Genomic DNA, 21,342 nt, shown 5'->3' with positions numbered 1-21,342 from the left:
TACACTTATTGTATGAATTTTGTGACAGATAATTAATTACTACAAAGTATTTTTAGCTTTTTCTATCGCTTTTCTGTAACTGAAAGGTGTTTGAATAGAATGGATTTTGGGTATCTATCTATGCTCCTTTTAAAGCACTGACATCTTTTACAATGGTGTTGATGCAAGCACATAGACCAGTAGAACTCAGTTCAGCATATTAAATTACAGATCAAAAAAGTACTAGAGAACAACATGAGAGGTTAAGAATTTGGGAAGATACTTAACTTGCAAAGCCTTTACAACAAAAATCAGAGTAGCTACAAACAAATGAAAGAGTTGACAATATTTAACAGCAGTTTGCTATACTGAGTATTTACATCTCCTAATCCTCATGTACTGCCTGCTTTTCTCAGCTTCCTTTTAGTAAACAGTTTCTAGATATCTTTCAGATGATTACTGCTGCTACTTTCCTCTTAAAAAGAAATTATATAAATACCTCTAAATCATCACTTGAAGGTATCTTTTCTCGCTTACTTATCTCCTTCTCATGTAAATCCATGAGAGCAAATTGTTCTTCTGGGGTCAGTGGCTGGTTGTTGGTATAATTTATGACATGCAGCTCTGGTGTATGAGCAGGTACACTCAGTGAAATGCGACTCACACTCTTTAACAAAGTACTTTTGAAAGAAAGAATACAAGTTTAGTGAATAAAGAAGCAGTAATGACACATTATGACAATATGACACAGATTATATAAACCACTTGTGCTACACTGAGGACAAGTATGATCTATGGAAGTATTTCAATTATTCAATTAAAAACTCTCACTAAAATTGCATAATACAATATACTACTTTAACATAAAGGATGCCAGCATGCAAACCTTACAACTGCCCAGTATCACTCAGACAGGCAGCATTTTATGAGCAGTTCTATCAGAGTCAAACCTACTAGGACAGTTATTTACGTTGCCCAATATCATAATGTATTTTCATGTGATTATCTTATTAAAATCTTGTGACTCAAAAGCCAGTCTTGATGCAGGTACATTTTTTGTAGGGCCTTACCTTCTCATGCTTGGATGCTTAACACAGCATTCAGTAAAAAGAAATATTAAATCACAAATGAAACCAGATTTACTGTAATAATCTGTATTTTTAAACCATTACAGTACATTACCTGTCAGAACTCCATCGCCTCTTTTTCCCTGCAGCTTTAAATCTCAGTTAAGAAAAATCACATACAGACATCTTTTTCAAATAAGATATTTCATATTGGTGAAAAACAGAGCTAAGATAATTAATCACATAATGAAATAAGAAAAAAATACAATGTCACAGAGAAGCACTGTATGTGATTATTTGGAGGGATGAACCTAACTAGTAAATGTGAAACATTTATTTAAGTTATGCATGTATTGGCAAATTTGTCTATACTGACTCTGAACATATAAACACATTCAAATATGGATACACAGTGAAGGCTGTGATATCTCTATCATTGAAAAGGACTTCATTTTTTTAATATTTTTTAATTTTAAATCCCGTGCAGTAGGAGTGTAGTTGTTGGCTATGGAGTCACTGGGGCTTCGGTAGTGCTGCTGTTCTTTAAAGGGAGCTGCCAAAGTCCATGATGTCTCCTGCATCAAAGGAGGATAACGGGTTTTCTGAAGAACAAGCTGAAATTGGAAAAACAAAAGGAAAAGTTTTACAAAGCACGGTAATTTAAAAAGCCTTCTTAGGGCTAGAACAGGATTAAACATCAATTAGTACAAAAAGCAAATAAATAGGTCAGACAGGCATTTGACATCCATCCATTTTTAGATCACTGTGCTCTCCACATGAATAAGGATAATTTTACAGAACACTTCAGTCGTACTCAGGGTTTTTTTTGCATAATCAAGGTATTTTTTAATAAATAAGAGAAGACGGTACATTATCTAGCTCTTTCTACTCCCCCCACATCTCTATCTTGCTTCTTTTCTTCTTATATTTGCTTAGATTTAGAAAATTGCTATTCCTTAGGCCTTTGTTAATTACCTATCTACTCTGAACACTCAGTCCTTGTAATAGCTGAAGAATAAAATACAAGTTAACAAATTCAGCTCTTGTCTTTCACATCACAGTAAGGATTTGTAGACTTCTTTTGTCAGTTCATTCCATGTTTTCTGAGGTGACTTATTGATGGACTTTTCATCAGTCCTGATGTCTGAACTTTACCAAGATACCTCACAGGCACATGAGATCTATGTCTCAAAATACCCTCAGAGATAAAAGTACAAGAGATACAACCATGAATATACTTGGAATCATTGGTTCATTAAGGCAGGAAAAGACCGCCAAGGCCACCAAGTTCAACCTTTGACCCAGTACCACCATACCCCTCAAACCCCACTGCAAGGAATGGGAATTTGCCAGCAGATGGAATGTGTGCATTCCCTGGCAGCAGGGGAGAGAGCACATACCTCATACAAGTCTGAAGGTGCATCTGAAGCAGAAGCAGGTGTAGGCGTGCGCTGGAACGATAATTTCACCGACTGCTTTCGACGACTCATACTGCACATGGAATTGTTTCCTGACTAGACAGAAATGAAAAGTAACTTCAAAGATGTTTATGAAATACTCTGTTTCAAAAAAGATTCATGAAGAAGGAACAGAGTCCTTCCGTTTTCATAGAAAATTACATATGGCAACTTTTCGAATTTTAAGGAAACAGCCATTCTTTGTGGTGGGTTCCTCATCAAAACATGGTTTTTGCAGTCATTTTATAAAACTTCTAAACACCAGTAAATGCCAGTTTAAAAAAAATCTTATTTTTATATCTCTGAAAACTACTTAAAATTAGTTTAATACTTTAAATTATACTAAAAACTCCACATGGAGTTTGTAATGGTATAAACTCTGGACATCAGAATATTAAATCCTACCTGACTGACAAATTGACAGTGAAACAGTCCAAGCTGTGTGAACTGTATTACTGGGGAGGGGAAAAAAACCCCTCTAGATTTGTTTAATGTCTACAAGGAGCTAATTATAGAAGAAGCTATTACCAGGATGCTGCTGGGAGAAAAAATTGCTCACAAGTACTCTGCAAAGTGTTGAACTACAAATGTCAGGATATCTGACACGTTTTAGGATTATGTTTCACCTCTTTAAGGTGACAATACTTTGACATGGCCTCCAGGATGCCATACAAAGTTCTGTCAGGATATATTCACAAAATTACTAAACCTCACAGTGTTTAAGATGCTTTTAGATGGCAACCTTCTTTAGCATAGGCCAAAGCCTCACCCACAGTGTGTTCTGAGTTTCCTAAATCAAACTTGTTTAGGAGATTCACAAAGAACGATTTCCTGAACACACAGTGACACTGAGAAAAAGGAGGTGGAAGTGTGTTGTATCTGAACACCAGTGAGTTAAATCACCATGGAAGAGGAAGTTATTACCCAATACAATTATGTTTGAATAGGATATAATTTTTTTACGTAATTTTAACACACTTTCAGCACATGGTTATTGCTTTCTGACGTATCACTGAAAAACGAGGCTGTTGGAACCTAGTTTCTAGCAGACAAAATTGTGTCCTCCTCAATATCAAAGAAAAGCCCATTTAGAAATAAAAGTTGAGAAAGGACTGATTTGATTTACCTCCTTGGTATTCCTCAGCATGCCTGCACACACAGAGAAATAAAGACATTATCACTGCCAGACATAACTCATTAAAGAGAGCATGAATTCCTCTTGATTAATGACTAAAGGATTGGGCCTTAGAGTACTTTAAAAATGAATAAATTATGCAGTTCATTAGGATACCCATTCATTCATTCTTAAAGGTATAAGAGTCATTAAAAAAGCCATCCTTCATCCTAAAACAACTCATGACTTATATGCCAAGTAACCTTTCAAACATCTAATATTTGAACAAAGAAATCCTTAATAAAAAGTATGTTATAAAGGATTAAGTCCAAATAATATTTAACAAGAACATGTGTCTTTCAATAAGCCTTCTTCCAATATCAAACCACTAATCACCAGTAATGGCCAATTGCATCTGAAGTTTTGACAAAGTAATTGATCTTTCACAGTCACAGCAGAAGGATCTTACCCTCAGGAGACTTGGGCTCTCTGTTTTTGGCTTTATTTTGCTTTGGCTTTTCCGTTTGCCTAGGATTTTTTGGTCCTCTCCCTCAGTGTGAACATCCTTCTTGTTACATGCACTGGAAAAGAATGAGAGACTCATTTCAGGTACTACACAAGGTGTCAATCAGCTTCTATCCCAGTTGCCAGGAAGAAGAAAAATCAGCTCTCACATTCCTTGTTTACAACAATAACTTCTCTCTTCCTCCAAAACTCCACGCTCTTTTTTTCACCATTCTTCTCAAGCTCACTTTTCACCTCAATCTTCCTAACTCCCCCCAGATATCCTTCAAGCAAGACTTTTTTAAACCCTGCCCTTCCCACTTTCTCCAACACCAGTTTCCTCCTTGCTCTCTTCTAATGTCCCAGGAACTCTGGGCCCCCCAGCTGTGTTTTACAGCAGAACCACACATTAATTGCCAAGAAGAACAAGCCCAAGTCAAAAGGAATGGGAAATAGAAAGAGAGAGACACCCTGCATGCCTCACCCATCCACAGGATGCAGAGGTGAGCAGGGTAAGGGCAGGAACTACCTGCAGGTGCCCTTGTTACCAGTCCCTCTGCCTGTCACAGCCTGGTGAACTGCTCTGACACTCTGCCTTTCAGTCCTCAGCTTGGTTGCCCCAGTTACAGCATAGCTGGTGCTTGGAGACAGAATTCCCTCCTCCCCCAGCAGAGAGGAAACAGCCCCTTTCAGAGTTGTGCCAAGCTGTGGTCAGGGAGATTCAGTTGTGGAATCAATGAGGACCTGTACAGGCTCCTTTTACCTCTGAAAGTTATGAAAAAATGTAGTCCTGAGATCCCTGAGATATTCTAACTTTTGCATGAAAGCACTGCACAGAGCTCCCAGAGTAGTAAAGCCTCTATAAACCCAAATTTTCTTAAGAACATTGGAAAAAAATATTCAAGAGTCAAAATCTTGAATCCAAACACCTTTACCACTTTTCCACCATTCAGAATCAAACTCCCTGAAGATCTGAACACAGCAGGTGGGATAGTCTCAATTTCTCTAAGCCTGTCTACATTTGCCTCCCACTCACATTCATCACCATGTCCTGAAAGAGTCTTCCATCACATTCTTCCACAAATGGGAATTACAACCATCCAACATGAAATCTAGCATAATCTCTTAATAGCTACCCTCAAGAGGGCCTTATACATCTTCTGCCAACACAACAAGAGTTCAAGTTTAAACCTTTTCTCATCATCTTTGCTATTTTTCATCCAGTTTTCTGTGAGCTGTGAGAATGGCTGATATCCCTGAGTTAACAGCACAGTTTTCCTTATGTCTTGCCCTTACACCACCTACAAGTGGAACATTGTTGTTGGCCACTGTTCTTTAAACACGGGCCAGCAGTGCAGGGTACAAAATCAGCACTGCTGCTGCTGGTAATTGCTTGGCTAATGTGTGCTGTAAGTCTCCAAATACTGCAGTGCTGGTTTGCAACATGAGTATTTTCCTGCTAATTGGAGCTGACACTGGCATGAAGACAAGCTCAATTAAGCAGCAGTTAAGAGTAACTACTGTTCTCTGTGCACATCAACTCGGATGCTCATATATGCATGCCCTTCTAAGTTGAATAACTTATCTCTGCTGCTTGAAAAACATTAAAACCAGTTGTTTTGTATAGAGGAAGATTATATATGAATTTTTAGCAGAAGAGATAATTATGCATAGCAAGAAAATAATTTACTAAGAAGTATGAGACTATCTTCAAAACTGCAGCTATGGCATGCTTGAAAACAGCCAGAAATTTTAAATCTCCAGTATACTTTAAACTCAGCTCCATTAAACTTTATAGTGCCATTATCACTGAGTTATGTCACACTGCAATTCTGCCAGTAAGTTTTCCCTATGTTCACTTTTTAAAAAAGTATACAAACCAACAAATTTATTACTATATACCTTAGTATACCAGGAATATCAATCCACTATGCACTTTAATAATATGAGTGATTAACACAGTAAGAGCTTAAGCAAAATACACTTGCCTTGACCATTGTCTTCTTGCAGGTATCTTGTGCTAGGCTTTTAGACTCCACAGTCCGAATATGTGGTAATATAATGCAAATCCTATTCCCTTTGTCTACACAAATCCTGGTATCTGCAGAGATCATTGAAATCAGCACCTCAAAGACACACAGCTCCAACAGTCTGATAAGTCTAACCCACATAGTTCATAAAACTTCTTTTTGCATTAATTTCCAAATGAAACATGCTACTTATTTTGCTGCCTTTAAAAAAATAATCATGAAACCGTTAACATCCATTTTTGTAATACTCTCAAATACTCTCATAGGTGGCACCAATTAAATTATTAAAACAGGCATGAGAAACATGAATATTTAACTCATTTCTGATTGCAATTTACAGCATGAAAAAATCAGCGTAGCAGAAGCTGGGAATTGACTGAAGCTCAGGCTTGCCTGTTCACACCCTCATGATGGCTCCGGAGAACAGCCAGGCCCAACCATCATCGTGCGGCACACCTCAGCGAGCATCGCTGCCGACAACAGTCCCGGCCAAAGGCTGGGGCACTGCAGCCGCATTGCTTTTGCTGAAAACCCGGCTGAATTCCTAACGCAATTACTCCTCACATGGCACATCTCCCCGAACAGGTTTGCCACGTGGGCACCAAAACACCCGGAGGCAGCAGACAAGGTGGGAACGTGTGGGAACAGCCACCGGGACGGGGGAAGGTGCTGGAGCCAGGTGAGGCGTCCCACAGCGGCTGCTCCAGCGCCCCTCACGGCGGGACCGAACCCTCCCAGCTCCCGGCGAGCTGCCCGCCAGCCTGGGACGGTGGCACTGGGGACATCCACGGAGCGACTGCTGGCACCGAGGCCGAGCAGCCTCTGCACGCCTCCACAGCGGCACGGAGACCGCAGATACCCTCATTTTCCATCCTCCATGCCAAAAAGCTCCAGGCTGCATGTCCTAAACCAACACAAACCCCTAGGACGGACACTCATGAGGGTGCCCGGACTGAGCGGCTGAGGTAGGGCCGGGGTGAAGGGCAGGACAGCAAGGGGTATGCGATAGGACACCCGAGGGGCATCAGGCACCGCCGCAAGCACCAGCGGCCTTTGCAGCCCGGCCCGGGAGCCGCACGCCCACGGCCGCGCTGCGCCGCCACAGGCGGGCCCTGCCCGGCCCCCGCGGGGAGGAGACAGCGGCGGGAGAGCGGCGCTCCCCCAGCCCGGCAGGCCCGGCAGCCGGGGACGAGCGGCCGAGCGGGGCCGGGCCCGGCGGGTGCAGCCGCAGGTGAGGGGGACATTGCCGGGGCCGGCGCCGCCCCGCCCCGCCAGCCCGGGCTCCGGCACTGCCCGGCTGGGCGGGAGGGCCGCGGCCCGGCAGCGCCGCGGGAGCGGGGCCGTGTCCCCCATTACCTGCGGGGGACACAGGCTGGGGAGCCGCTGTCGGCCCGGGGCGCTGGTTCGTGGGGGTGGCTGTGGCGGTGACCGGGGGGTGATCGCTGTGCCCCGGCCGCGGTGCTGGGTGCCGGTGCAGGCCGCGGGCGGTGGCCGAGGTAACGCCCGGGCTCGGGCGCGCCCCGCGGGCAGCTCCTGCCCCGCGCTGCCGGGGCTCACCCGCTGTGTGTGACAGTGTGCCCGGGAGGGCCCGTGTGGGTGCGGGGGGCACGGCAGGGACACCGACACCCTGGCTGCTCGGGGTAGCAAACAGCAAAATGCATCCTCTAAGCTGCCCCTTGTAAGGGTCCCCCTGCAACAACAGCTGGAAATTTGCAGGGAGATTACTGAGCTGAGGTTTCCCTGAAATTGACACAATTCAGTATGTGCAGAGCATCCTGAAGCATTTTGCCTTAATACGCCGAGTTTTGAAGCTGTGTGGGGTATGCTCTCGATGCTGAGTACAAGGACACTCACAGAAATAAGTGTCAATTAGTGTGTTACTGGTTTCCAGAACCCATAGCAACAAATTGTCCGTGCAGGTGGTTAGAAGTGATGTTTTTACTGGTAAGTGAATACCCTGATGGGTAAGCACGGGGTTAATGTTATAAAGGGAGAAGAGTCACCTGTATCTTGCTACTTGGCTGTGGGAGTTTCAGAAGAGCTTGCAGGGACAAGCCCTCTACATTAGATGTGCTCTTGTAAAAGTAATGAGTTAGACTGTGTATCACTTCAGCTGAAACCTACATTCTCTCTTTATACAAAGGAAACATTTTCAAAAAGCATCTCTATGAGCCTGTTACTAATTGTGCCTTAACTTTAAGGGAAGTTGGATGGCAGAGTGAGAACTGGCTGTTCAGAAGAGGTCGTGGCTGAGGATTAATAATATGTCCAAAGAAATGCAGGAACTACAGAAGCAATGGCACTCCGTGATGCAGACCATCCACAGCAACGCAAATGTGGGTCTGGACTGTAATTTTATATGTTTATAAAGCTCTTCCTTTTGTAACTATCAGCATATCACACCCTGGTTTATTTAAATGCACTCCCTATTTTTTAAGTGAACATTGTAAGGCCTATGGGAGGGCCTGTCCTCCCACACCTTCAGTCAAGAAAGAGGGAAGCCTGTTTTGCATTTTTGTGTTTTACTGGCATAACCCTTTGAGATAGTAGAGCATGCTTTTGAAACAGAGGCAAGAAGTGCTCCTTATGCCAGCTGCAGACTGACAAAAGATCTGTCCTACCTGTGGTTCAGTACAGCAGCAGTAATCTGTGAAATGTATCTGTGACAAGAGATTAAAAAAAATCTAAAACATTTTTCTTTCATCTGCAGGTTGTTGCCTTTATGAATTCTCGTGTTGGCCAATATTTAGATGACCATCCTTTTGTTGCCTTATCACTCCTGATGTTTATTGCAGTGTCAGCTATTCCTGTTGGATTTTTCCTGGTTTTTGTTGTTACAACAGCTGTAATGGCCTGTATTGGTGTAATAGTCATGGAAGGTACTGTATGTATTCATGGATGTACTTACCTATTCCCTCTTAATGCATGTTATCTTTTTCCTTTTTAATTTTTCCTTCTGGAAGCCTGAGTCCTGGCAATTGAGGATTTCTGTGTGTAGTCCTCAAATCTCATCAGTAGTAAAACTCTTTAATACAAGAATAGTAATCTAATTAAGTGTAGTCTATACAGGGGAAATCCTATTTTCCTTTCTAATCCCAGCCACCAGGATATGCCTAAGCCAGTTACCTTGAGCATGCACAGCTTTTAAGGAGGCTACCCAGATGAGTGAGGAAGATGGTTTTCCCAAATTGTTTAAAATTGGGGTTATGGTAGAACGTCAGCTCTTCTATTTGTACATAGACTTGTTTAAGTAACAGAGTGCTGTTTTGTTAGGTGTTGTGATAGCCATAGGGGGCATAGCCCTCCTGTGTGTGCTGTGTGGCCTGGGAGCCCTGTCCCTGGGAGTTTCTGGAGTGCTGAGTGTTTCTTACGTTGCACTTTCAACTCTGGTCAACTACTGGTGTGCATCAAGGTGAGTATGGATGGCTTGATCCATGCTTGGATTTCAAACTGTAACTGGGCTATTGCATTCATTGTTTGGTTTGGTTTTTTTTTCCCCTAAATGAGCCACTGTTGCTTAGTCTACTAATGTTTCTTGAATGCTTTGAATCTTGGGCTACCCTCATGGCTTAAAATGCAGCTGTCTGGTCATTGATAGGTATTCAAATGAGCTTTAATTCATGCCCTTTTTCCTTTTTGGGACAGAGGAAACACAATTGGTCTTTAAATGTGAACATGCTAACACAACATGACAGCAGGCAGTAAAATACATCTTTATCTCACTCTAATGTGTTGCTTTAAACATCACTAAAACCTACTATCAAGTTGAATTTTGTGTAGGAGATGAACTTTTGCAGTTTTTCCTGCAGGAAGACCCAGCTATCTCTGCTACCTGCATTTGTAAAGTAAAGGAACAAAATGCATTGTAGATTTGGGATAGGCAGAGGAGTACTTAAAAAGGACAGTGTGGTCAAAATAAAAAGAACAGGTTTTGTAGGATCCTGCACTGTGTAAGTTGCCAGTTGTGCCTGTCAGGACTTTGGAGGCCTGTTTCAGTCAGCACTGCCTCAGCCAGGCAGCTGAGAGCAGGAGGCAGCAGGCTGTGCTAGAGTGCCACCTGTGGCCCCCTGAAATACCTGCCAGGCCAGGAGCCACGGTGATCACTGTGCCAGAGGGAAGAGCAAGAAGAAAAAGCACAGCTGCTCTCTGCTAGGCTTCCTCAGTTAGCTCCTTCAGCACAGCTGTGTTTGCACAGCTCTTGAGGACACACAAAGCTGCCTGAGGTGGCAGCAGAGTGACAAAAGCATGGTGCAAAGCCCAGTTCAGGGCATGCTGCCACATCCACAACACTGCCCACCAGCTCCAGAAGACTTCTGTTTTCCATAGCATATCCAAATGCTCAATCCATCCTACACACCAGCCCCATTTAACTACAGCTTTGATGTTAAAACAGATAACACTATCTATTTTTTTGTTCCTCTGTCTTTTGAGAGAAGCTTAGACCAGCAGCAGATATAAACCTGTCTGGGACATTTCAAAAAGCTCTGCTTTTTTGAGCAAAAGATTAAAAGATAATCTTAGGGAGGAACAGACAATAAAACCATTCTTTTCTCATGTCCACAGGGCTCAGATGAGGAAGCAAGATGCTAATGGAAGTTTACCCCAGAAGCAGCCTGGCTTGGATCTTTCTGCCAATACTGCAAAGAGTGAATAGGTAGATTTCTCCCCACTTCATAGGCACTTAGCTGTACAATCCCAGCATTTGCTATGTAATTGTTTACTCATTAAGCATTCAATCATTGTGTACTCCTGGAAACTGAGAAAAATCAATATACATCTTACACTGGCACTGTAAAAGGGATCTTAAGAATAATTAAGAAGCAGCAGTGCAGTGGTAAGAGTATGTGCATGATGGAGTGTTCCACAGAGTTTGGTAAAGGGATGTAATAATAGTTGGTACTGTTAAGTCAATGGCAAGGTGAACAGAAAGGGGAGAGAGATATTTGGTTTCTCAGATACTGGAATTCTGAATGTACTCCCTTTAGTACATAGCAGTGGTCATTTTGATACAAAAGTAGCACAGTTCAGAACAGTAGAAATGCATTTTGAATGTGGAAAAATATTTGTAAGCCTTAACAACCTTTGTTAAAATAGAATGAGTACACCAATGCTTTATGTTCATTATAAAGGGAAAAGTGGGTTTGTCATATGTCATGGTCTAAGCTTTTTTCTCCCTTTAGATGTTCTGTTATTCCAAAGGGATATTTTACTTATTGCCTCATCATATCAGGGGTATGCTTAGGTCTTGTTTAGGTATTTAAATTGCCTGGTTTGCTTCTCAGTTGTAACTTTTTGTATGTTATTTAAACTTTTTCATTTTTGCAAATGTTATTATATTTTTAAGCATAAAGTATTAACTATTTTAGTTTAATAAAGTGCTGTTTGTTTATCCAGATTGTCTTATTAGTCTGGTTTATTCTATAGTAAAAGCAATTTTTTCACAAGTTGTTTTAAGAAGGCTACAGTTGGAGCTAAGGTTTTCTCCTTGAATAAAGTATCTTATATGGCCAACATTGCTAAGCCACAAACTGCAGATTACTCCCCTTCTCATGCCTGTAAAGGAAATGCAGATGTCTAAGGTCTAAATTAGTTTTATTTAGCTCTGCATGAAACAACCTGCTGCTTGACTAAACATGGACACAGAGCCTACCTGAGCCATAATGTACTTCACAAAGTCGTGGTGCTAATAGTTTCAGCTTTTAGGCTAAGCTGGCCCCACACATCAGCTGTGGAGTGAAATAATTCCCAGAAGATTTCTAGAAGCCCTTTCTTTTAAAGGCGCATTAATTCAGCAAACAGCACAAAGCCACAGAGCCAGCCTGCCCTCAGGCAAGGCTGCCTGCAAGAGCTTCCAGGAGTCACCTCCAAAGACAGAGGAATAAAGCCCTTACACCTGCCTGAAGTTACAACACAAAATCTTTATAGCACAGCTCATACACGAATACACAGCTGCATCCTTTCCCCTCACTTTCCTTTATGTCCTCATCTTCTGAAGGGAAGAGACATTACTTAATAAAATCAGCAGACACTAAAATAAGTTAATCCAGTCCCACTCAGAGTCTGACCCAACATGAACCATTTCCCTCTGCATTTTAAGCATATTTTGCTTTATATAATTCCTTCTGTCCTCAGCACTTAGCAGGAACTAAAACTGTGAATTCTCAGTTAGCTGCAGGTACACTTGGAACAGTTCTGCTCCTGCTGCCCTGACCTTTGCATGCTTATCAGCCTGTCATTTCAAGGCTTCTCGCTGTGTCCTTGCACCAAGAGCTGCTTTTTCTGCAGTGCCATCACCAGAGTAAGGATTTCAATTGAGAGATGCTGAAGAAAAAACTAGGTCAGCATAGAGTAGGTGTTTTACTGGAGACAGTAAGGCATCCCTTAAAAGGAGGGCAGGGGTTGTTTTCTTTGAATTATTAAAGACTGCAGTAGAGATAAGAAGTCCTTAGCAAGACAGGATCCTGCCAAGTCCCCTTTTTCTCAGTTGCTCTCAGCTTTCTGCAGAACACCACCAACCCCACAAGAATCTGGCAGGAGACTCCCACCCCATGGCCCCATTCCCAAGCAGCTCCTCAGCCTACTCAGCTCTCACAGATCTGGTTCCCTGCCCCTTACTTTAGGCATACACATGCCTTAAGAGGCAGCCACTCTCATGGCCCTACAGCCTGGGGGACCCCAAATACCCCACATCTAAGGAAATTTGGGGCAACCAACTGTGGTATGGCTTCTGAAGCAGCTGCTTGAGCTCAGGCTGCAGAGTCAATGCTGCCTCCACCTGCAGCAGGTTCCTTGAGTAACTCCTCTGCCTTCTCATGCAGCACCATCATCCCCACCTCACCCTGCCCTGTGTTGGAAGAGAGGGATCTCTGCCTGAATGCAGGAAAGGAATAATTTCTTTACTTGTAAGATGAGTTTAAACTTTCCAGATAACACACTTCAACAGGGAACAGAGAGGTAGCAGCACACACAGAGGAAGAGGGAAAGGAAGGCATGTGGCTGGGCTCTAGGGTAAATTATGTACAAAATAAGGAACACAATCCTGTGTTTTCCTTGATTTAAATTAAGATTCTTCATCCAAAGCACCCCTGCAATGTCCCTAAAGAGCATTAAATGAGCCACCCTGAGAGAGAGAACTATAGTTAACCCTCCCAGAAACCAGGGAGGGGTCTCCTCTCACATGCCACATCTGAAGTCTTACCCTAGGCCAACAATATCAGCCTGGGGCAGAAACCAGGCAAGGACAACCTTCTCTTTGACCTACATGGCTGTCACCATGCGCAAGCTCTTTGCCTCACCTCCTCAGGCAGTAAAAATAGCACAAAATACAGAAGTCAAAGAGCAAAAGTTAAGCTCTTACTGCTTCCCATTCAGGAGGTAGCTGAGTTATTTAAATACCTTCAACTAGTGCAAGTCTGCAGATTTACATATGTAAGATATAGAAAAAATATTTTCATTTATTGGGATGTTAACTAACATATTTACATGTCACTGTAACATTATTTAGGAAACTCCAACCACCCTAGAGCAAAGGTTCAAACTCCATCAACAAGAAACAAAGAAACTTCTCTACCTGAACACACACAAAGATCTTTTCCCCACATTTCAGAACAAGAATGGAGAGAGGGAATATTAAGATCAACCCTATTAGGGTCAGAAGAGCTAAAAGCCCATACAGTGAAGTACAGCATACAGTTAAGTACATAAACCCTCTTTATCAAGGACCACTTACCTGGCTTTTGCAGAAATACTTCATATTCCAGCCAAGTGCTAAGTCAACAAGACTTAAGTATAGCAGGTTGTTTGCTGGACAGTAGCTTAAGTAATCCCTTCAACCCTAACTTCTATCAGGCCAATGACAGAAACTGACTTTTAATTAAGTGGCTCCAATGCGAGATTCATAGTTCCATTGTTCTTATATCATTATAATTTTGATTAAATACTAACAATGTCTAATGATCACATTCATCATGGTCTCTACTCCATGCTCTCTTTGAATGAGATACACATTAATACTTCGAAAATGCAGCCTGAAGTCTATTGCATTAATAGTAGTCCACTAATAATGCCTAAGTGAAGTAGGGGCTGTGGCAGACAAGCCCACAGCCTGTCCTGTTTATGCACAGCGTGCTGGACAAGTGTCAGGGTCTGGCCACTGACTTGGTCTGAAACCCTGCAGACTCAGAGCACAGAGCTGGACTTGTGATGATCACTCTCCCTGCTCACACAGAATTGCCAGACAATGTTTAACCTAAGGCTGTTACACTCCTACTACAGCAAAGCACTTTCACTCTGTCACATGCAATTATATTTTATGCCTCATTTCCTTGACTATGCAAGGCAACATGTACAAAATACAAAATAAAAGCCACATGAAAAACTGCCTCAACCTCAGGTGGGCAGTGTTACAGCTACAGACAGAGCTGTCAGTATTGCAGACAAGACAGCTTTAGCTGTACTCACACTTTTCCTCCCCCAGTCTGAGGGAAGAAATTTCGTCACCCCAAATTACACACTCCTGGTGCCCCTATTAAGTGGCCAAAGAAACTTTCAGCCATCAGAAGACCAGCTCTGGCAGCAGGAAGTCTGTTCCACTTTAGTTTTTCTAGTGTCCTTCTGGGCTGCTGTATACAGTAAAGCCTCCCTTGTCTATCTCCTTCAAAGACCTTCTGTGATTATCTGATTCCCATAAGGACAAAGAGGTTTGTTTTGGTTTTTTTTTTTTAACAGTAAAGTTTTAACACAAGTTCTGGGTGTTGCTAAATAATTTCAATAAAGCCAGGTTTTACTTTCCAGGTACAGTGCAGGGCTCATGTTTACAAGAGCAGCTGGAGAAGCTACTCATCCTGCAGATACTGGCACAACATGGAATTTTAAAACCCCAATTAAATGAAATCACAATTGTGAAAAATGATAAGCAATTCAAGAAAGGAAATTGGCTGCAAAGTTCAACAGGAATTTAACATAGCAGCAGTCTGTTACAGAACAAAGATGCTCAGGAAATTAAGTATTATAGCAATTGTTAAGGACAAATAAGGAGGTATTCAGAGGATGAGCAGTGTTGATTGCATAACCAGATGCAGGAGAGGGAATACATGACAGACACAATTCACCAAGTGACTACTCCAAGTTTATTTGGAAATGCACACTAATGTACCACATTTACCATGTATGCTCTTCTCTTTAGGCATTTAAGAAAAGCCAAAAATAGCAGCATTGTGGCCAGAGAGAGAACACCAACAGCAATCACTGCAATGCCAGCCCACGCCTCCTTGCTCAGGAGAGTGCTCCCTGCAAAGCAAGGGGAAAGGCAGTTTGTTTGTGGAGACAGAGCCTCAATAAGCCCAAGCAACACCCCCCAGCATCCCCTGGCTCAGTACCTTGGGCTGCAGACCACTCTTCTGGCACAAGGAGGACAGGGCCCCCCAGGCTCACCACAGCAGAGTTCACAGCTGCCATCCCGCTTTCTACAACAGAAACACAGCACAATTGAACCCCACAGTGCAGTGGGTTATCTTGCATCAGTGCAACCTAAAATCCACCCAGACATTACCTCTCTTGCTTCTGGATGGCCTTGGGCATCTTGGGATGCACAACGGGGAGTCTGGGTGAAAACGGTGGCAGATCAGAACACTGCAGTGGAAATACACCTGGGACAGAATGAGAACAGTGAGACACCTCTTCATTTTGAAACAGCAACTGCTCCTACTACTGCTCCAAGTCCAATGTCACCTACCAGGCCAGAAAGGGCTTTATCACCAGAAACAAAAGCAAAAGTCTTCACTTCCAGCCTTTGGCGATAGTTAGCATAGCTGACACCACGTCCCACAGGGTGGAACACAGTCCTGTAGCTGTCTAGGTCATACTCACAGCTGCCAATAAATAAAAACCAAGTTAGAACATCAGGGTAGAGAAGATTTGGGTTATTGGTGTTGACTCCTTTAAGCAGCAGATTAAAGTTCAAGGTTGAGGTGCTACCTTCTTCCTACAAATTCCAGCATCCCAGGGCAGCACTTAGAAGGCTCTCATACTAAAGACAGAGCAGGGCAGAAGAATTAGGGACTCCTCACACCCACTGCAATTGGTACTTTCATTTGTGTGGTGGGGCACTCACCCATCTACAACAATGTCCCACTGGGGCAGTGATCTTGGCTCTTGGGAGGCCGTTGCCCAGCAGTCATCCAGCACCAGGTGCAGGTTGGGGTCATTGCGGTTCAGGACCTGAACTTCCAGGAAGATGGGCTGGCGCAGGTACCTCACTATGGGATACTGATCCTCACGGTAGGGCTGCCTGTACGAGTCCTCTGCAAGAGCCAAAGTCATTTATCTTTAACTCAGGGTGCAAAGAGGGTCTCAAGCTGTTCAACTGCAGCTGGTTGAACAACTCTGTCCAAGGGCCACAGATTCGGGGTATCTGCTTCAGGCAGCATGGATGAGCAGGAAGGAAGGAAGCACACCAGGACAGAAGACCACGTACCAGAAGAGTTCACTCATCTCCCCTCCACAAGCTCCAGATACCTCCCAGCCAACTGAGCCCAGAGCCAGTTTTACCTGGGTAGCTTAGCAGAACTAAGGAGAGGGAGCCTTGATTCACTGAAGAAGGTGGAGGAGAAAGGTTGTCTACTTTTACAGTCAGGGAGGCATCACCATTGCTGAAGGAGCACACAACTGTTAACCTGTAACAGGGAAGGAGCAGGTAAGTCATATTGTTGTGTGGGTAATACAGTGCTGGATGGGCTAAAGATGTTTCCAGACACACCTGAGTTCACTGTCCCTTGAGATCCTGCCCAGGGGAAGGTCTGTCCATGATGACCTCACCTCATTCTCATAATGAATCTGCTCCCCATCAAACTGCAGGTAAATGACAGCATTAACAAGGGCATTGCCAGTGCCTGAATCCCATCCCCACCAGCCCTGGCCACACACTCACCCAGTGCCTGGTCCCACACCCGTTCAGGGGGACATGAAACCGAACCCTGTCATTCAAAGGTGACCTGTAGGCTGGCCTGCACACAGGATCCCTGAGCCTGAGTGTATCCAAATCCAGCAGTGGCGTGGTACTCTCAGCCAGGATTTCAAAATCCATGTAACCATCCTGGGTGCACACAGCAGCTGTAACAGAGGTTCACATAAGTTGCCATGTGAGTCTGACAGCTCTGTCTGCCAGGAGGTGTTGGTGAGGTGAACTAATCCAACAAAGCATAACAATGAGCCATGCTGAGGGAGCTGCAGGAGTCAGTCTCCTACCTATTGGTGTGTGCTTCTCACAGGGGCACTCAGGCTGCATCACCATTGCCACAGTCTCCCCGTGGAAGTGAAAAGCCAGTTTCAAAGAGGACATGTAGTACTGAAGTCCTGAGCAGCTCTCCCCACGTATCTGAAGGACAAGAGATATTCTCTTAGAGTGTGACAAGAGCTCTTTTTAAACTCATGCACCTGTTGGAGCTGATTAACAAATAAGCCAAGCCTGAAGAGCACTCTGGCCACAGGGGAAGCTCATTTGCATTGCTCCAGGCATGCCAAATACCCACCCCCTCCAAGAGGAATATTTTCACCTTCATCTGTTTTTGCCAAGACTCCAGGAAACCCAAGTTACCTTGCATGATGCTTATCTATTACAGAGTCAGTTTGCATTCATCTTAGTCACACCTGCCCTCAGCCAGCCACAGGGCATGACTGACTCAACAGATGCTTAGCCAAGGTCAAAGCTTCTGTGCCTCTGAGTCTCAAAACACCAAGGAGGTGTGATCACACCAACACCTGTGACTCAAGGATCAGAACTCACCCTGGACTTCAGGATTCCCCTGCTAATATACAGCCTGATCCCTCTCTGTGTGTCCAGAGTGATTCCATTTTCCTGAAGCTGATCCATGGGGATGGTCTTATTCTCTACATCCACATCCATAAGGATCCCTGGAAAGGCTGGGATGGCAATAGTCATGTGTGTTGCATTACAGATTGCTGGACCTGCAACAACATCTTGGATAAATATAAGATCATTTTCCCTGGAGAAAAAGGGGGTTAAGTTCTGGCTTTTTCCATGCATTACCTGGAGCACAAAGCATTCTTGACTCCACGGTCAGTCTACGCTCAGGAGGGCCATACATGAGCTTGAGTGCCACAGTGTGGAGCACCTTATCATTGAGCTGACAAAGAAGATGGAGCTCTGTTAGACAGTGCTCAGCTCTGATCCATCACAGGACCACCCCCAGAGGGCCACATACTGCATCAGGTTCAGGTCTGCAGCAGCTTCTTCCCACCTCACCCTTTCTAAAAACAGCTGCTGATCATGAGACTGCCAGTCAGATGTTCCCAGGACTGGCTGTAACTGGAATTCTGTTTCTGGAGATTCCCACTCACTGTGCTGCTGTCTGAGGGGCACACTGTGCCTTCCCAGACCCTTGTGCCAGGCAGTTCAGTGACAGCTTTGCCCACACCAGCTCAGCCCAGCAGTGCATCAGTGACATCAGGTCTGGCCCTGGCCTGAAAATGCTTTCCCCAGGTCTACAGGAGGGAGACTGCTGCCCAAACAGGGGCTGGGTAACTCCTCAGTGCTGATCTTCCATTCACATACCTTGTAGGACACAACTCCAGTGGCAGCAAAGGCCACCTGAAAGATCAGGTTGTGGCCATCAACTAGAAAGTTATAGCCTTGCTGCATTGCTTGCCCCAGGCTTAGCTGATGTATTTTGGTTCCATCATCAACTGACAGATTCCAGGACATTGGAGTTGCTGGAAGCTGCAAAGCAGGAAATCAAAAGGCACAGAAGCATTAAGGCATTAGATTTTCACTCTGCAGGGCTGCCACCTCCCAGACTTTACACTCAAGCCTATATTGACAGGGCAGAACTGGGCTTCCCAACAAGATGCAAGTCCATCAGAGAGGTCCCTGCCCAAACTTGAAGCTATCAGGCTCAGCTTATCCCAAAACCCCAGGCACTCCTCCCCAGCTCTCTCCACAAGGTGGAAGGAACATACCTTATGCTCATCACTGAGACTTGAAATGAGTCCTGGGAAGGTAACCTGAAACACATCATGAGAATTAGACTACAGGAACTTGCAGGGTAGTAACTACACAGCAAAATCTTCACTACAGCTTCCCAAAGTAAACTGCCAGCATCAGCTTCCCCTGCAACAGGGCTGGAGCCAGACTGGGTGCATCATCAATGACCATTTGCAAACCAGCTCTCCAAAGAGCCAGCAGCCAAGGCAAAGGGAACCTGCAGCCAAGAGAGCTCCTTGCAGCTCATTGGAGCTTTCCCCAGATCACAGACACAGCTCCAGGAGACAGCCACCCTGCTTTGCAAGCCTCAGAGCAGGAACCAGAGCACTCCCACCCCTCTACTTACTGCCATGAAGTCTTTGGTGCAGTTTGTAGCACCAGCAAACACAGGAGCAGTGGCTTCATCTACAGGAATGCTGTCACAGTGAGCGCTGTAGGTGATATTTGTCTCCTCTCCCATCGTGTCATTCACCATCAGCTTCAGCCAGAGCTGGTGCTGACCATGCTACAGACAAGAGACATTCATTAGAAAGAGGCTGCAGTACTCACTGCAGCATGAGGGCACCTGAAAGCCATCAGGCCTGAACTCTAACTCCAGAGCTGGTTTAGGTGTCTGTACCAGCCCAAGGAGACTTCTTGTTTGAAAAGCCCAAAGGAAAAGGATGCCCTCTTTAGGAAAGCAGGGGGCACAGGGTTAGGTTGAAGAGCAGAAGATACAAAGATAACTGCAGAAGTCAAGAAAACTCCAAGGAGTAACAGAATTTGGTGCCAGAGAGTCAGCTGTCCAAAAAAACTAAGCTAATAAACAGCAGAACAGAGTCCTGCAGTATTTCAAATACTTAAAAGTAACAGATACCAGTAAAGCATCTGGTTCTGGCCTCCCACTGACTACACTACCTCAACAGCTCTGATCAGCATATGGTGTTAATTGTCTGTCAATGCATATTTAAATAGATTGGTGCTCTGAAACTCTTGAGCCTGGTCCATCTCCCTACAAGAAAACCTGTCAAGTAATTCAAGTCCTCTGCAGGAGAACATAACATTTATGACAGGCTGAGGCATTTAATAGATAATTGAAAGAATAAGAATTTCAGTAGCTTTGGGGTTGGTTTTCTCTTTCAATTTTTGGCATGAAGTGTTCTTCTATAAAAGTTTTAGATTATCAGAAGTATAAGTATCCTCAGTCTCAAGCAAAGTTAGAAATAGAAACCCTATTAAACTCAGTCCTGTCCAGGGGAAAAAAATAAACATCTCCTAACTCCATCAAAGCAGCTTCCCAGGATGAAGACCCCTTTACCTGCAGGCTGGTGCAGTTGACAAACAGGACACTGAGTATCAGCCTCTCATAGTCCACAGTGTGCTCACAGGACACGATCTCCTCCCCACTCACATCTAGGAGGGATGTGGAAGATTAGCCCTGCAGCAGGCAGGTGTCAGCAGAAGGGCCAGGGCAGCAGCAATACATACCCACAACACACACATGCCAGGAGTAGTTGCTAAGCGCTCTGGAAAACTCAACTTCCATCCCATGCCGATGGCAGGTCACGTTCTCTGCAGAACAAAGGCCACCATGAGCTCCAGCAAACCCTCCTGGAGGCACACACCCTGCAAGCCTCAGCCAGGCACCATCCAGAGCCCTCCCACGCCAAGGCAGAGGGGAAGCAGCTCCAAACAAGCCCAAACCCACATCCCCACCATAGCCAGCCCAGAGAGGGGACATTACCCAAGAGATCCTGGTCCCCCAGGCCATCAGCACAAGGGGCTAAGCACAGCAAAACTCCAAACAGGAGCAGCAACCTGCAAGGAAAAGAGACTCAAATGAGAGAGCAGCAAGGAAAGGAGCCAGCTCCCCTTGTACCCCAAACCACACTCACCACATCCTCGAGGTGCTCCAGCACTGCTGCTCAAATCCCATCTCTTCAGGGCACCACAAGCTTGGCCTGTGGCTGCCCAGGGAGGGTTTTATAGGCCCTGGGTCTGGCTCACTCAGGTGCCACCTCTCTGCTGCCCAGGGAACAGAGCACTTGCACCTGCTGCTCCTTGAGTGGGGCAGCTCACTGGAGACCTTAAAGTAATACTAAGCCTTTAACAGGGGTTGCTCTATTTTGAAGGCATCCTTTTCTTGCTCTGATAATGTATTCCCTTTATTCCCATGTTGGATATTTCATGGAAAATGCATGTCTGTTCTGGC

General features: G+C 44.5%; 3 protein-coding genes across 7 annotated transcripts in view; 1 reads left to right on the top strand and 2 right to left on the bottom strand.

Annotated features, from left to right (window-relative positions):
- The window catches only part of DNAH3 (dynein axonemal heavy chain 3), a 55,658-nt gene extending 50,929 nt beyond the window's left edge, over positions 1-4,729 (bottom strand). Inside the window, exons 1-6 of the mRNA XM_071444109.1 lie at positions 4,651-4,729; positions 4,087-4,198; positions 2,447-2,560; positions 1,456-1,660; positions 1,162-1,195; positions 479-659 (exon numbers count right to left, since the gene is read on the bottom strand). Coding sequence (XP_071300210.1) covers positions 479-659; positions 1,162-1,195; positions 1,456-1,660; positions 2,447-2,545 — 519 coding nt within the window. The 5' untranslated portion in view covers positions 2,546-2,560; positions 4,087-4,198; positions 4,651-4,729. The remainder of the gene's footprint in view (positions 1-478; positions 660-1,161; positions 1,196-1,455; positions 1,661-2,446; positions 2,561-4,086; positions 4,199-4,650) is intronic.
- A 1,865-nt stretch (positions 4,730-6,594) lies between these two features.
- On the top strand, positions 6,595-11,546 carry LDAF1 (lipid droplet assembly factor 1). Of its 5 annotated transcripts, none has more exons than XM_071444108.1 (5): positions 6,595-7,116; positions 8,358-8,487; positions 8,862-9,030; positions 9,425-9,563; positions 10,715-11,546. In XM_071444108.1, exons 2-5 carry the CDS (start codon positions 8,416-8,418, stop codon positions 10,803-10,805), a joined length of 471 nt encoding a protein of 156 aa, XP_071300209.1. In that variant the 5' UTR covers positions 6,595-7,116; positions 8,358-8,415; the 3' UTR covers positions 10,806-11,546. The 5 variants fall into 5 exon arrangements, with proteins under 5 accessions (XP_071300209.1, XP_071300207.1, XP_071300205.1 ...); XM_071444106.1 differs by having other exon boundaries at positions 6,597-7,116; positions 8,353-8,487; XM_071444104.1 differs by lacking the exon at positions 6,595-7,116 and adding an exon at positions 7,225-7,382 and having other exon boundaries at positions 8,353-8,487.
- A 3,750-nt stretch (positions 11,547-15,296) lies between these two features.
- On the bottom strand, positions 15,297-21,066 carry ZP2 (zona pellucida glycoprotein 2). The gene is made up of 18 exons (XM_071444678.1): positions 21,026-21,066; positions 20,875-20,948; positions 20,619-20,702; positions 20,449-20,543; positions 19,498-19,656; positions 19,127-19,171; positions 18,723-18,887; positions 18,198-18,294; positions 17,934-18,115; positions 17,396-17,525; positions 17,079-17,260; positions 16,908-16,999; positions 16,700-16,824; positions 16,263-16,452; positions 15,885-16,020; positions 15,702-15,798; positions 15,529-15,615; positions 15,297-15,439 (listed from the first exon to the last, which is right to left on the bottom strand). The coding sequence occupies exons 1-18, from the start codon at positions 21,064-21,066 to the stop codon at positions 15,297-15,299; spliced, it is 2,124 nt and encodes a 707-aa protein (XP_071300779.1).
- Between the last annotated feature and the right edge of the window lie 276 nt (positions 21,067-21,342).

The sequence above is a fragment of the Agelaius tricolor genome, unplaced genomic scaffold (genome assembly GCF_023055355.1).
Source record: "Agelaius tricolor isolate 1412-34295 unplaced genomic scaffold, bAgeTri1.0.p SCAF_19, whole genome shotgun sequence".
In the NCBI taxonomy this organism is placed as follows: domain Eukaryota; kingdom Metazoa; phylum Chordata; class Aves; order Passeriformes; family Icteridae; genus Agelaius; species Agelaius tricolor.
This window is presented reverse-complemented; position numbering and strand designations above follow the sequence as displayed.

Bases quoted from the DNA above. Each gene is read 5' to 3' on its own strand.
- LDAF1 (XM_071444108.1), top strand. From the start codon at position 8,416: ATGTCCAAAGAAATGCAGGAACTACAGAAGCAATGGCACTCCGTGATG. The intron at 9,031-9,424 runs GTACTGTATGTA...CTGTTTTGTTAG, and splicing joins TGGTGTAATAGTCATGGAAG to GTGTTGTGATAGCCATAGGG. The intron at 9,564-10,714 runs GTGAGTATGGAT...TCATGTCCACAG, and splicing joins AACTACTGGTGTGCATCAAG to GGCTCAGATGAGGAAGCAAG.
- ZP2 (XM_071444678.1), bottom strand. From the start codon at position 21,066: ATGGGATTTGAGCAGCAGTGCTGGAGCACCTCGAGGATGTG. The intron at 20,949-21,025 runs GTGAGTGTGGTT...TTTTCCTTGCAG, and splicing joins TGGAGCACCTCGAGGATGTG to GTTGCTGCTCCTGTTTGGAG. The intron at 15,799-15,884 runs GTAGGTGACATT...ATTCTGTCCCAG, and splicing joins ATAAAGCCCTTTCTGGCCTG to GTGTATTTCCACTGCAGTGT.